The 14,137-nt window shown below is 37.7% G+C and overlaps 1 protein-coding gene across 4 annotated transcripts in view; it reads left to right on the top strand.

Moving 5' to 3' along the window:
• Mga (MAX dimerization protein MGA) overlaps positions 1-14,137 on the top strand; it is a 62,961-nt gene that overhangs the window by 15,381 nt on the left and 33,443 nt on the right. For all 4 annotated transcript variants that reach the window (XM_041678821.1, XM_041678822.1, XM_041678823.1 and 1 more), the window contains exons 3-9: positions 1,128-1,206; positions 1,333-1,428; positions 3,576-3,707; positions 3,971-4,075; positions 5,768-6,426; positions 7,865-8,207; positions 13,604-13,830. In XM_041678821.1, the coding sequence (XP_041534755.1) occupies positions 1,128-1,206; positions 1,333-1,428; positions 3,576-3,707; positions 3,971-4,075; positions 5,768-6,426; positions 7,865-8,207; positions 13,604-13,830 (1,641 nt within the window). The remainder of the gene's footprint in view (positions 1-1,127; positions 1,207-1,332; positions 1,429-3,575; positions 3,708-3,970; positions 4,076-5,767; positions 6,427-7,864; positions 8,208-13,603; positions 13,831-14,137) is intronic.

Consider the following 14,137-nt stretch of genomic DNA (forward strand, 5'->3'; position numbering starts at 1 on the left):
AGAGCTGGGACTAAAGGTGTGTGCTACCATGTCCAGCTCGGTGCTAGCAGTCTTGATGACTTGAGTCTTACCCATAGTGTTATGGTTTGTCTCCTCTCACTCTACATGCATAATATTTTTCGTGCAGATATTTTAAGGAGTTTGATATTTCTAAGTTGGCTTTAGATGTTGGATGTCTTTCTACCTGGTTTTTTCCTCCTCCTCTGTTACTGAGAAAGCTTCTTTTCTAGGTGGTGGTGGTTTTTCCTTCTTTCTTCCCCCCTCCTTCTTTTCTTCTTTCTCCTTCCTCTTCTCTTCCCTCCCTGACCATTCCATCCCTGTGTTTGTAGCAGGAATCAGGGAGAACAGTGATGGAGATCAAACCTAGGTCCTTATGCATAATAAGAACTTCTGTACTACATCTTAGCCCCTTATGATTAAAATAATTGAATGTGAATACTATAGAAAATAATAAAGTACATTACACTGGATATGGTGATACATGCCTAAAATCCTAGCACTTGGGAGATAGAGGAGCAGCATGATCAGGAATTGACTAGCACACTCAGCTACTTAATGAGTTTGAGTCCAGCCTGTGTTACATTAAACCCTGCTGCCGCCACCACCCCTCCACCCAAGGACAAGAAACTCCCCAAAGTATGAGAACAGGTACTCCTGTTCTATGAATTTGAAGCTATTGGTGTTTTTTATATTCTTAGTCCTTTATTATTATTATTTTAAAAAGATTCTGTGTGTATGAGTGATTATACATGTATTTGGGTATCAGTGTGCATGCCTGCGTGAGTGTCTGCAGAGGCCAGAGGTTCTCACCTTATTCATTGTTTTCAGTCTTATTCCTTGAGGTAGGGTATCCTCAGGAGCTCACTGATTGGCTAGGCTGACTAACCAGTGAGCTCCAGACAGTCTCATGTCTCCTTCACCCTGATCCCCACTAGGGGTTACAGAAAAGTGCCACTATACCCAGCTTTTACATGGGTACTGGGGATAAACCAGGTTTTCATGATTACGTGGTAAGCACTGTACTTACTAAGCATTCCCTCCAGCCTCTGGTCATCATCATCATTTTTTTTAATTTCCTTTAAAAATTTTAGAAGCAACATAAACTGGATTTTATTTTTAATATATAGGAGGCTCTAGATATTCATGCAGTTGATGGGACCACAGAAGAAACTTCTAATCTTCCGACTACAGCCACAAATGACCCAGGTATTATATAAATATAAAAACAGTATAAATTCAGATATATTTGCTATTGGGGCTGAAGTAGTGAAGTGTGGAACGTTTATTCTCTCTGATACGTACATTGTTATTTTATCACTGTTTTGTCAATAGATTGCAGAACAAGAATTTCCCAGTTGGAAAAGGAATTAATAGAAGATTTGAAGTCTTTGAGGCATAAGCAGGTGATACATCCCGCTCTTCAAGAAGGTACTAGTTTCTAAGTGTGGACAAGCCAATTTGTCTTTTGTTCATTATCTCCTTTCTCTTTTTTCTTCCTACCCCTTTTTGCTTATTTCTTTATTCTTCATTCTCTCTTTCCCTCCTATCCTTGATTTCATTTCAGTACCTCTTAACTAGCAATTTTTTATTTTCTCTACTTTTAAAGTTCTTTTCAACTTAAAAGCACATGTAGTTCCTTATTCTAGTAATATATATGCATATAGCATGTACTATAAGATATATATAGTACACATATATAATGTATTGCTATAAGATGTGTGTGTATATATAAAGTGTATCACAGGAAGCAGTATTTTCTCTTCAAAATGGGAGCATTTTGCATCTTTAAAACTGGTTGCATTTGTGAGGTTTTTTTGCTTTGGGATTGAGAGTCGTGTTTTTATTTCTTAAATAACATATTAAGGGCACACACACACACTTTTATTGGGGCTGAAGAGATGGCTTAGTAGATAAAGTGTGCTTGCTATGAATTATGAAGATCTTACTTTGATCCCCAGCACACACATAAGAAAGCCAAGTATTGTGGTACGTGCCTGCAGTTTTGGTGCTTGGGAAAAAAGAGACAAAAGGATCTCTGATTTGTGCTGTCTGATCTATTTAGTTAAATTGGTGTGTTCCCGGTTCAGTGAGAAAACTTGCAGAAAAAATAAAGGGTGATTGTGAAACTGCTCTCTGTCTCTAACCTCCACATGCATAGGTGCTGGTGTTGGAGCATGTCCATGTGCATGCATCAACACATAAATACAAGAGTATTTTTGTCATTGTGTGCCTGCAAGTATATAACATTTGGAGGAGTATTGGGAACTTAATTAAAAAATTTAGATGGCTCAGTAGTGTAAGGTACTTGTTGCCAAATCTGATGATTAGATTTCAATCTCTGGAATCCCTCCCTGTAGGAGAAAGAGAGATACAATTTCTGCCCAAGTTATCCTGATTTCCTCATGTTAACTTCCTAGATCCTTTGTAAGTTTTTGATTGGAAACCTCAGCCTGTTACTTCTGTTTCATATTATATTACTTTATTTACAGGGTTATATTGTAGCCTAGACTGGCCTCTATCTTATCTTCTTCACTTCTCCAGTACTTACATGCCTACTTAATATATTTTTTGTTTGTTTTTAGTAGTAACCTATTCATTACAATGTTACTCTATATAATCTTTAAACTCCTTTTGGCCTTGGTTTTTTAAAAATTCTGGTAAAATATTTTCTCAAAATATTGTCTCTTTATAAGTAAGTCTCATTTTAGGTTTATTGATAAAAACTGGAGAGTTAGTGCCCATAATCAGGCCAGAAACACTATCTGTGGCAAGGTTTATTGGAACTCAAGAAGGCTTCTGAACCTCAAGGCCTAAAAAATAAAAGATTTGGATTTTGCTTTTTTATTTATGCTTCTTAGAGAATTGCTACAAATTTGACAACCTAAAATGGAAAACATTTATATTTTACACAGAATACATTTATATTTTACATTTTCTGTGTATTTGTAATCTAAACATGGCTTGACACTTGCTTAGGTTCTCAAAAGACTATATATAATCAAGATGTTGATGAAGCAATTGGCAAGGCATGTTTTCCTCTTCATTATTTGCTGGAGAGGATTCTGCTCCATTTCCCCTTAGTTTATCTCCCCCCCCCCTTTCTCTTTCCCTTTGATTTTTTTCAAGACTGGGTTTCTCTGTGTAACAGCCCTTGGCTGTCCTGGAACTCACTTTATAGACCAGGCTGACTTCTAACTCACAGACATCTGCCTGCCTCTGCCTGTTTGGATGAAAAGCATGCACCACCACCAATAATCCCCCCCATCTTATTAATTGACAGAATTTATTTTCTTGCAGCCTTAACAACACTTCTAGGTTATCACATGTACATAACTTTGTAGGTTCCCATGCCCTGTACCACATTCCATTGGATGTAAGCAAATCATAGATTTTTTCCTTATCCAAGGGTAGGTAATATGTAATACTGTAAGGTAAGGATTTAAGTGCAGCTGTTACTGTTTACTTAATCATTTTGCCTTTTACCGTTTGCTTTGTTAACTCTGAGCCAAAAAAGTATTTTTCTTCCCCAAAGACAGAAGGGAGATAATATGAGGTGTGATCTTTTTTTCTTGTAGTGGGCTTAAAACTGAATTCAGTGGATCCAACAATGAGCATTGATCTTAAATACTTGGGAGTACAACTGCCTTTGGCTCCAGCCACCAGCTTTCCCTTTTGGAACCTTACAGGAACCAACCCTGCTTCTCCTGGTGAGTGTGTAGTAGCATTTTTATAATTGAATAATATTTTTCTTCTTTAATGTTTAGATTATTTGTAGTATATTATTTATTTGTAGTATAAATTATTCTCTAACTTAGGATATTTAGATATCCATTTAGGATATTTTAGAGAGTAAGTCTTTTGTTTCTTGGCATTGAATTAATAAATAGAATGTATCATAGTAGAGAAACAGTAATTTGACATATTTGGCTGACTAGAATTCTGGTCATTTCTTTTGCTTTTTCTTTTATAGATGCTGGGTTTCCTTTTGTTTCTAGGACAGGGAAGACCAATGACTTCACCAAGATCAAGGGATGGAGAGGAAAATTTCATAGTGCTTCTGCATCTAGGAATGACGGTAATTAGATTTTTAGTTTTTTTGTTTTGTATTTTCTAGTACTAGAGATTAAACATAGGGTTCTAACAGCTTCTCAAGCATTTTCCCACTCAACTAAAGCCCAGTTCTTTTTCTGTTTTTGAGATATAAGCTCATTGACTGTGAAATGCTGGCTTGAGCTCCCAGTCCTCCTGCTCAGCCTCCCAAGTGTTGGAAATTACAGACACGAGCCACCTAGCCTAGCTGGTCATTAGTGTTTGTTTGTTTTGTTTAAAGATTTATTTATTTATTGTGTATACAGAGTTCTGTCTGTATGAATGTTTGCAGGCCAGAAGAGGGCACCAGATCTCATTACTGATGGTTGTGAGCCACAATGTGATTCCTGGGAATTGAACTCAGGACCTCTGGAAGAGCAGGCAGTGCTCTTAACTGCTGTGCCATCTTGCCACAGCCAAGTGTTTGTTCAAACTTTACATATGGTCTGAAAAAAATGTAGCCTTGGCCTAGGGTAGTGGCACTTGCCTTTAATCCCAACACTGGAGAGAGGTGGATTTCTGTGAGGTTGAGTCCAGTTTGACCACATGGCGAGTTCCAGGCCAGCCAGGGTTACATAGTGAGACCCTGTTTCAATCAAATCAGTCTCATTCAACCACTTGTCATTACCCCCCCCCTCTCTAAACTGAAGTGAAAACAGAGTCTTGTTGGTGTTTGTTTTCTCCCTAGCCACACCCTGGGGTTCGACTCCTATTCATTTCAAACTTAATTATCGATGCAGCTTTCAAACTGTTTCCTTTTGCTATGCATCATTTCAGAACTATATACTTCAAAATTGTCTATTAGTTCTGATAGTCTTATGCTTTAGAATAAACTTGTACCCAAAGGTTTTGTTTGGGAATATGAACCTATTTCTCACTACATGGTTTGCTATTTATACCCTAAACAGTTTAGTTTACCATTTATCCAAAATAAGCCTTCTTCATGTTTGAGTTTGCCTAGTTTTATAACAATGGTAATATGTTTAAATCTTTACTAATATTTTGCTTTCCTAAAAATGGGATGTTGTTAGGTCTGGTGATACACACCATTGTAGTCCAGTCACTTGGGAGTTAAACAAAGAATTGCAAAAGGTCTGGCCTAGTGCCATATCAAAGACATCTAGGGCTGCATAGTGAGAACTTGCTTCAAAGTAAAACAAAACCAAACAAATGAAAACTCTTAAAGATTATGCTCTTTTTTTTTTCTTTTTCTTTTTCTCAAGACTGGATTTCTCTGTAGCTTTGGATCCTGTCCTGAAACTAGCTCTGTAGACCAGGCTGGCCTTTAACTCACAGAGATCCACCTGCCTCTGTGACTCAAGTGCTGGGATTAAAGGTATATGCCACCACTGCCCAGCTTGGTGTGTGTGTCTGTGTTTATTTATTTAATTTTGTGGAACTCAGATCTCTTAAATAACCCTGGCATTCTGTTGAAGTCTTCTTTAATTTCCTTTTTCCCCCCTTGCTATTATGTTTTTATTCATCACTGGTTTATAGTTAGGTAAAAAGAGACACTGTGTCATTTGTCTTGGTCTTCTATTTTTCCTTCTTTCTGAGTAGAAATAGTTTAGAGAAGTCTCAATAGCATCTATCTCAGTATTCCTGACCTCGTAGAATGTTTTTCCTGGAGATCTGAAACTCTCCTAGGTTTAAATGTCTTGTATCTTCTTATTTCTAGGTGGAAATGCAGAGGCCTCACTGAAAAACCGTTCTGCTTTCTGTAGTGATAAGCTGGATGAGTACTTGGAAAATGAAGGCAAGCTGATGGAAACAAGCATGGGCTTCTCTTCCAATGCGCCCACGTCTCCAGTAGTCTATCAACTACCTACCAAGAGTACCAGCTATGTTCGAACTCTTGATAGTGTACTAAAGAAGCAATCTACTAGTTCTCCTTCTACCTCTTATTCTGTGAAGCCCCATTCCGTAACCACTGCCTCTCGAAAAACAAAATCTCAAAGCAGACAGACAGCACTCAGTGGTCGAACTAAATCATCTTATAAGTCAATTTTACCATACCCTGTTTCACCAAAGCAGAAAAACTCTCATGTGATCCCAGGAGATAAAATTACCAAGAATTCCTTAAATACAACCTCAAATAATCAGGTGACTAACTTCGTTGTGCCAGCTGTAGATGAAAGTTCGTTTCCAAAGCAGATTAGTTTGCGGCAGGCACAGCAACAGCAGCTGCAACAGCAAGGAACACGTCCTCCGGGCTTGTCGAAATCGCAAGTAAAGCTTATGGACCTGGAAGACTGTGCGCTCTGGGAAGGAAAACCAAGGACCTATATTACTGAAGAGCGAGCAGATGTTTCCTTGACAACTCTTCTTACTGCTCAAGTGAGTATTTGCTGTTTTCTGTAAACATTGGTGCTTAGCTAGAAATTAGACATTGATGCTTTTGACAAATGGATAAGTTGGGTTTTAGCATTTTAATTACCTAGATGACATCTGCCCGTCTATTGGCTTCGCGTATGCTTTTAGTCCCCGTACTCAGGAGACAGAGGTCAGAACTCTGAATTTGAGGCCAGCTTGGTTTACATAGTGAGCTCCAGGCCAAAGCTACATAGTAAGACCCTGTCTCAAACAAAAGAAGGTGGAAAGTCATAAAAGTGCCTGATATTGACCTCTGGCCTCCACACGTGTATGCATGGGGTAGCATACACACAGTTACACATTCATATACTGTACACATATCACAAATAAATACAAAAAAATAAAATGAATTTCTGGGGCTAGCAAGCTGGCTTAGTAGTTAAAAATGGTTTCTACACAAGCTTGGCGACCTGAGTTCAATCCCCAGAAACAATGTAAAGGTGGGTAAAGAGAACCAACTGCACAGCCTTGTTTTCTGACTTCCATATATGTGCTTTGGCATGTGCATCCTTACATATAATGCACAAACAATAAGTAAAAATAAAATAAAATTCTGTACTGAATTCTAGAACTGAAGATCATGAGACATCAACAGTAAATGCTTTCTGTAATTTGTATGATATGTGCATGTATGCATATATATTTCTATGTATGATCATACATGCATGTGTACATGCATATGTGTATGTAGGTAAAAGTCAGTGATAGATCTTGTTTAGACCCTCTCCCCTTTATTTAATGGAGGCAGGATCTCTTATTGAAATTGGAGCTAGTAAGCCAGCAGCTGGCTCCAGAGATCACCATTTCTGGCCCCCAAGTACCGGGATTACAGGTGGCTGCTTTGAATGGGAGCACTTTATCCACTGAGTCAACTCTCTAGTCTGTGTCCTGTATTTACTAGTCACTCACAAAAGATTCATTCATGATTTTCTTCACTTTTTATTGGTTATTTAGGGCATTTTGTACAAAATAGTACATTGTAATTATTGTAGATTTTACAGAACATATATGCTGTTGGAGTGTTATTCACTCTGCTGTTGCAATCTAGGTAATATGAGCCTGCTTGTGCTCCAGGAAAACCATATGAAACATTAAGTTTGACCTATTCACCTTAGATTTGTCAGTTCTGCAGAAGAACATTATGTATGGTTCCTAGTGAGTAAATAAATAATCTATATTTTATATTTTTGCTTTTAATGAGAAATTTCTTTCTCTGATATGTGCTAATCTATTTGAGTGGGAACTTGTTTACTCAGCCCTAATTATATTTGTAGTCTGACCTTTGCGTCTGTTAGTCTTGTATTAGTGCTCATAATCAGAAGGTAGATGAATATGTGACTCCTAAGTTGTTGGTGATATTGGGATGATTTTGTAAAATTTTTACTTTCTCACTCAATTTTAGGCATCTCTCAAAACTAAACCTATCCACACAATCATAAGGAAACGAGCCCCACCATGCAACAATGACTTTTGTCGCCTGGGTTGTGTATGTTCCAGTTTAGCTTTGGAGAAGCGCCAACCTGCTCACTGCCGTCGCCCAGACTGCATGTTTGGCTGCACTTGTTTGAAAAGAAAAGTAGTATTGGTTAAAGGGGGATCCAAAACAAAGCATTTCCATAAGAAGGCTGCTCATCGAGATCCATTATTTTATGATACACTGGAAGAGGAAGCAAAAGAAGGAGGGGGAGTCAGAGAAGATGAGGAACAATTGAAGGAGAAAAAGAAGAGAAAGAAGCTGGAATACAGTGAGTTTCTTTTTTTCTTTCTTTTTTTTTTTTTTTTTTTTGTTTTTGTTTTTCAAGGCAAGGTTTCTTTGTGTAGCCTGGCTATCCTGGAACTTGCTCTGTAGACGAGGCTCAAACTCAGATATGCATTTCTCTGCCTCCCAAATGAAGGGATCAAAGGTGTGTGCCACCACCACCCTATAGTGAGTATTAGTTAATTTAAAACTGTCTCTCTTTTTTTTTTTCATAAAAGTATACTTTTTGTATGTGTTTGTACCTGTTTCTGTGAATGTATATAGAGGTTGAAGTCATTTGTTTTCCCCAGTTGCCTTCCACTTGATTAAAATAATTTTTTACATTACACTTATTTATTTATTTATTTAGTGTGTGTGTATATGTGTGCGTGCGCACATGCATTCCTAAGTGTAGCAGTCAGAGGACAACTTGAAGAGTCTGGTTTTCCCCTTTACTACGTGGATTCTGGGGATCAAACTTGGGTTGTGAGTTTTGATAGCAAATTCCTAATGTGCTGAGCCATCTCACTCTCCCTCCCTCCCTCCCTCCCTCCCTCCCTCCCTTCCTTCCTTTTTTGTAAAACTTAGACAAGGTTTCTGTGTATAACAGTCCTGGCTGACCAGGCTGGCCTTGAACTTAAAAGAGATCCACCTACCTCTGCCGCCTCCCCAAGTGCTGGGATTAAAGATGTGTGCCCCCCACTGCCCACTTGTCTTCCATTCATTGATGTGACTAGACTGGCTGGCCAGCAAATTCCCATGGGTCTTGTTTCTACTGTCCCAGTTCTGGTACTGCCACCTCTGGTTTTTAATGTTAGTGCTGGAGATCTGTGCTTTTGGGTCCTCGTGTCTATGTATGAAACACTTCAATAACTTAAGTCTTCTCTTCAGCCTGTGTATGTGTGTATGTGTGTGCGCACACGCACGCACTCTTTCTCAGCACTTATGCTTGTTTGATAAGCACTCTACAATTGAACTAAATTCTCAGCCTCTTCTAAAAAATTTTTTTATTTATTTAACACATATGTGTGTGTGCCTGAATGTATGTACCACCTGCATGTAGGAGCTCTCAAAAATCAGAAGAGACATCCTCTTCACTGGAGTTACAAATGGTTGAACCACCATGAGGGTGCTGGGAACTGAACCGAGGTTTGGTTTATTTATGCAGGCAGGATCTCTTGTTGAAACAAGCTAGTTTAGCGAGGCATCTAGTCCCAGGGATTTCCCCATCTCAGCCTTTCAAGTACTAGGATTCCAGGTGGCTGGTTGCCTTGCCTTCCTGACTTTTATGTAGGATCTGAGGATCCAGACTCTGTCTTAAATGCTTGAATAGCAGCACTTTATCCACTGAGTCATCTCCCTAGCCTTCCTTTTTGTGCTTACTAGAAATTTCTCCGAACTTGCTGGCTTAATACTTGTAATCTCAGCGTTTAGGAGGCTGAGAAAGGAGGATAGCTGAATTCAAGGCTAGCCTAGCCTATAGAGATACTCTTAGTTGCCTCCCCAACCAAAGACGAGCGTAAGAGTCATCTAATATAAAGTAGACTTGACGCAAGAAGATAGAAAAACTTTATTGGATATTAGCTACATTGCTAGACTAGAAAACAATGTCTTTAAAATAGAGAAAATTACAAGTTATAGATAAGAAAGTTAAAGGGCACTAGATTTATTTTCTTTATAGGCCAATCATGTTTGTGAACCTGGGTGATATGTTTATGTATGCCACATCAGTGAAAACCAAGAATTCCAGGAAGGCAAAATTTTCAATACAAGGAAATAAGAGTAACTGTAAATGCTTTGGTCAAAATTTGAGCAATTAGTAAAAGTAATGAGTCTCCATCTGAACAATCGAAATAAAGTTAGTGATGCACAATTAAATTTCTCTCTAAAAAGTGGTTTGTATATATCCTATAAGGATTAATCATGATTTTGGAAATGAGTTGATAGGTTCTGTGGTTTTTAGAGTAGAGAGACTTATACACAAACCAGCGATGACTCAGACATGATATAGAGCAGGAATCAGTAACATAAACCCAATGGTTGTTAGAGCTGACAAGGCAGAAGTGGAAGAAGGGTAAGGTACCCACCTCCTTCCATTCCAGTGCTTAATTAGCTTCCACTAAATCATGACAATAACCACTAAAATTACAAATGATTAAAATTAGTTATTGGAGCTGAGTTCAAGGTCAACCTGTTGTACAGTGTAAGTTCCAGGATAGCTAGGGCTATAGAGAGAAACTGTTCCAAAAAGCAAAACAAACAAAATTAGTTATCAGTAGGGACAGTGGATCTCTGATGGAAGACATGTTTCTCCTTTGCATGTTTCTTTACAGGATTTTAATTTTTTCAAGTTTATATTGTATAACTAGAATATAAATTAAAACTTTATATTCTCATGACATGAAATCTAGACCTTTATGAGGCTTTTTTTTTGTAATTGTGATGACTTAAAGGATTTATATTGTTTAAAACCCATTAATCTATTGGTGTGAAGGAGGAAAACATTATCAGACACCTTGTAAGGATACCATATGCATTTTGCAGTCTTACGCTGAGGAAGCTTTATTCTCTATTTTGCAAATGACTTGATTGATATTTAGTCTCAGTTTAACTTATCCAAGATTATATAGTTTTTCTGACTTGTAAAACTCCGTGTTTTTTTCTGGTATGATTTCTAAAGTATGGTTTCCTCAGGTTTTTTGTTTGTTTGTTTGATTGATTGATTGTTTTTCAAGACAGGATTTCTCTGTGTAGTCCCGACTGTCCTGGAACTCACTCTGTAGACCAGGCTGGCCTCCTTGGTGCTGAAATTAGAGGTGTATGCCACTACCACATGACGGTTTCTTGAACTTTCAATTTTACCTGCTAATATTCCCTTTTGACTTTCACTCTGTCACCTGTTTAGCCTTTGATTTGTCAAAAAAGTATGGCTAGTTGTATAAAGACAGTGTGACTATTTGCTGTGAGAAATATCAAACATAATAGGATAAAACCTGGCATTCTATTTTTTCTAATGATTTATTTTTGTTTTATATGCATTGGCATTTTTATCTGTGTGAAGGTGTTAAATCTTCTGGAGCTGGAGTTACAGACAGTTGTGAGGAGCCATGTAGGTGTTGGGAATTGAATCAGGATTTTCTGGAAGAACAGATAGTGCTCTTAATCGCTGAGCCATCTCCCCAGCCCAAAAATTTGGCATTCCTGTTACCTAAGCCCTCTTAAAATGTTGTTGGCAATAGAAGACATAACTAACAATCTGTTGTGAAGATTAAAATAATTGGTCCTAAATATAACCTTTCTGATTAGGGAAAAAAGTATTAGGAACCCAGGTGACTAAACTATAGACTTCAAAAGAATGGCAACAGATTAATGTTATGAACAATTCTGTGCCAATAGGACAATTCAGATGACAACAGACAAATTCTTTGGGAGACGTGAAACTCATAGAAGTAGAGGAACTGCTGGGAATGGTTGTGTATGCCAGTAATCCTGGCACTTAGTAGGCTAATGTTGAATATTTAGAGTTCAAGGCCAGTATGGATTACATAGTGAGACCCTGTTGCAGAAAAATATTTTATTGTGTTAAAGAATTATACTGATAGTAAAAACATCTATGATAATTACTAGCTTCACATGACTTTTTTGTTTTTGTTTTTTGAGACAGAGTTTCTTTGTGGTTTTGGAGCATGTTCTAGACCAGGCTGGCCTTGAACTCACAAAGATCCACCTGCTTCTGCCTCCCCAGTGCAGGGATTAAAGGCATGCGCCACTACTGCCTGGCAATGACTTCACTCTTAAATTCTGTAACATACATAGGGAATAAATAACATTAATGTATAAAACTATCCCATAAAATTGTCTCATTTTAGGAGGCCATACTCATATTTAACCTATACAGTGACCTTATGAGAAAACTGTACACTAATATTTCTGATGAGTATAGATTTTAAAATTCCAAACACAATTTAGCAGAACAAATCTATGTATTTAAAGGATAATGCATCATGACTAAGTAGAGTACAAGATTACATCCCAGGAACCTGAACTTAGTTTAATAATTGAAAATCAAATCAACAGTCAGGCATGGCAGTACATATCATTAGTCCTGGCTTTTAGGAAGCACAGACAAGTAGATCTCTATGAGTTTGAGGCCAACCAGACCTACATAGGTCATATATATGCCTAGGCTACATAGTTAGACTCTGTTTGAAGCAAAAAAACAACAAGAAGAAATAAAAGAAAATGAATTTAACAGTTTTCTGTGACGAGATAGACCTTTTAAGAAGCCATATAATCTTCTCAATGACTGTTTTTAAAGAATTAGCAAATCCAGCCTGGCGTCGTGGCCCAGCACTTGGGAGGCATAGGTATGTGGATCTCTATGAATTTGAGGCTAGTCTGATCTACCTAGTGAGTTCCAGGATATCCAGAAATACATAGTGATGCCCTGTCTTGAAAATACAAAAACAAAACAAAACAAAAAAAACAAACCCAAAGCAACCAATTGCCAAAATCTGTCTGATAATGAGCTCTGTGAAACACTTTACAATGTGTTAATCATGAAGGACTGAGCTACTGCTCCTCTTCCCCCAAAGACAGAATGAGGAAGAATTTGTGTGCTTTCAATCACTTCTAAACAACATTGCATTGACTCAAGTGCATTGCCATGGCCTATAGTCTCAGCGTTTGGGAGTCTGATGTAAAGAGTATTACTCAAGTCCAGGATTTGGACCAACCTGACTACATCTCAAAAACAAACCAATCCCAGAAAAACTACACACTGACGGTCCTATCTAGTGTATTAAGGTATGAAAAATAAAGGAATCCAGATTGGAAAGGAAGAATTAAATTGAACATTTTCCATAGAAAAATCCTAAGCTACTAGAAGTATGAATTAATTTAGTGAGACCACAGCATATATCATTAGTACGTAATGTATAAACAAGAGACAGTTGGAAGTTGAAATAAAAATTACCATTTAAAATAACATCCAAAGGTTGATGTGATTATTTAGGCAGTAAAGACATTTGCTCCCCCAAGCCTGATGACCTGAGTTTGATCCCTGGAATTCACATAATGGAAAGAGAGAATCTACTTACAAAAGTTTTCCTCTGACTTCTACGTGTGCTCTGTTTCACACAGGTGTATCCCCATGTCCAGTTTTAAAATAACAGCTAAAGAGATGAGACATGATATATTTAACAAAAGATGCCTAGGATATATGTATGTATATGTATGCATTCACACACATTTTGTTTTATCCTTAGCTTTTCTCTTGTTTGGAGCTGAATAAAATAATGTATATGAAGACAATTAGAGGTCTTCAAGGAACATCTGTTTGTTATAAGTTACTGTCCTTTGTGAGGGAAGCACATAAAAATCATGTACTCCTCTTCTATTAAGCCGTATGTGAAGCAGAACCTGAACAGCCTGTTCGACATTACCCACTGTGGGTGAAAGTAGAAGGAGAAGTAGATCCAGAGCCTGTTTATATCCCAACACCTTCTGTCATCGATCCTGTGAAACCATTGGTGTCACCTCAGCCGGACATAACTTCTACTACCACGAAGGGCAAGCTTCCCACTGGAATTAAACCAGCGCGAGCATATACTCCCAAACCCAATCCTGTGGTAAGGCTGGACTTGTGGTTTGTTTCTTATTGTAAGTTTCACAAGCCATTTGTAAAGGTGATAGATTTCAAGTTGAGTTTTTGTTCATATTTAGTGAAGATTGATGTAATTGGTCTGTAGGGCTCTTCTCTGGCTTCATTAGTTTATTTGTTGTGATAAAAGTGGAAGTGGCTAGTAATAATTGAAGATAGCCAAGTTTTCAAGCTCATAGATAATTTATTTTTTATTTTTGTATATGTGTATTTGCCATATATGTATGTGTGCTCTTAGAACCCAGATGTAGGTTCTTGTGCAACTGGAGTTAGAG

The sequence above is a fragment of the Microtus oregoni genome, unplaced genomic scaffold (assembly GCF_018167655.1).
Source record: "Microtus oregoni isolate MIOR12 unplaced genomic scaffold, Mior012 000031F_ref0000149, whole genome shotgun sequence".
Taxonomy (NCBI): Eukaryota; Metazoa; Chordata; class Mammalia; order Rodentia; family Cricetidae; genus Microtus; species Microtus oregoni.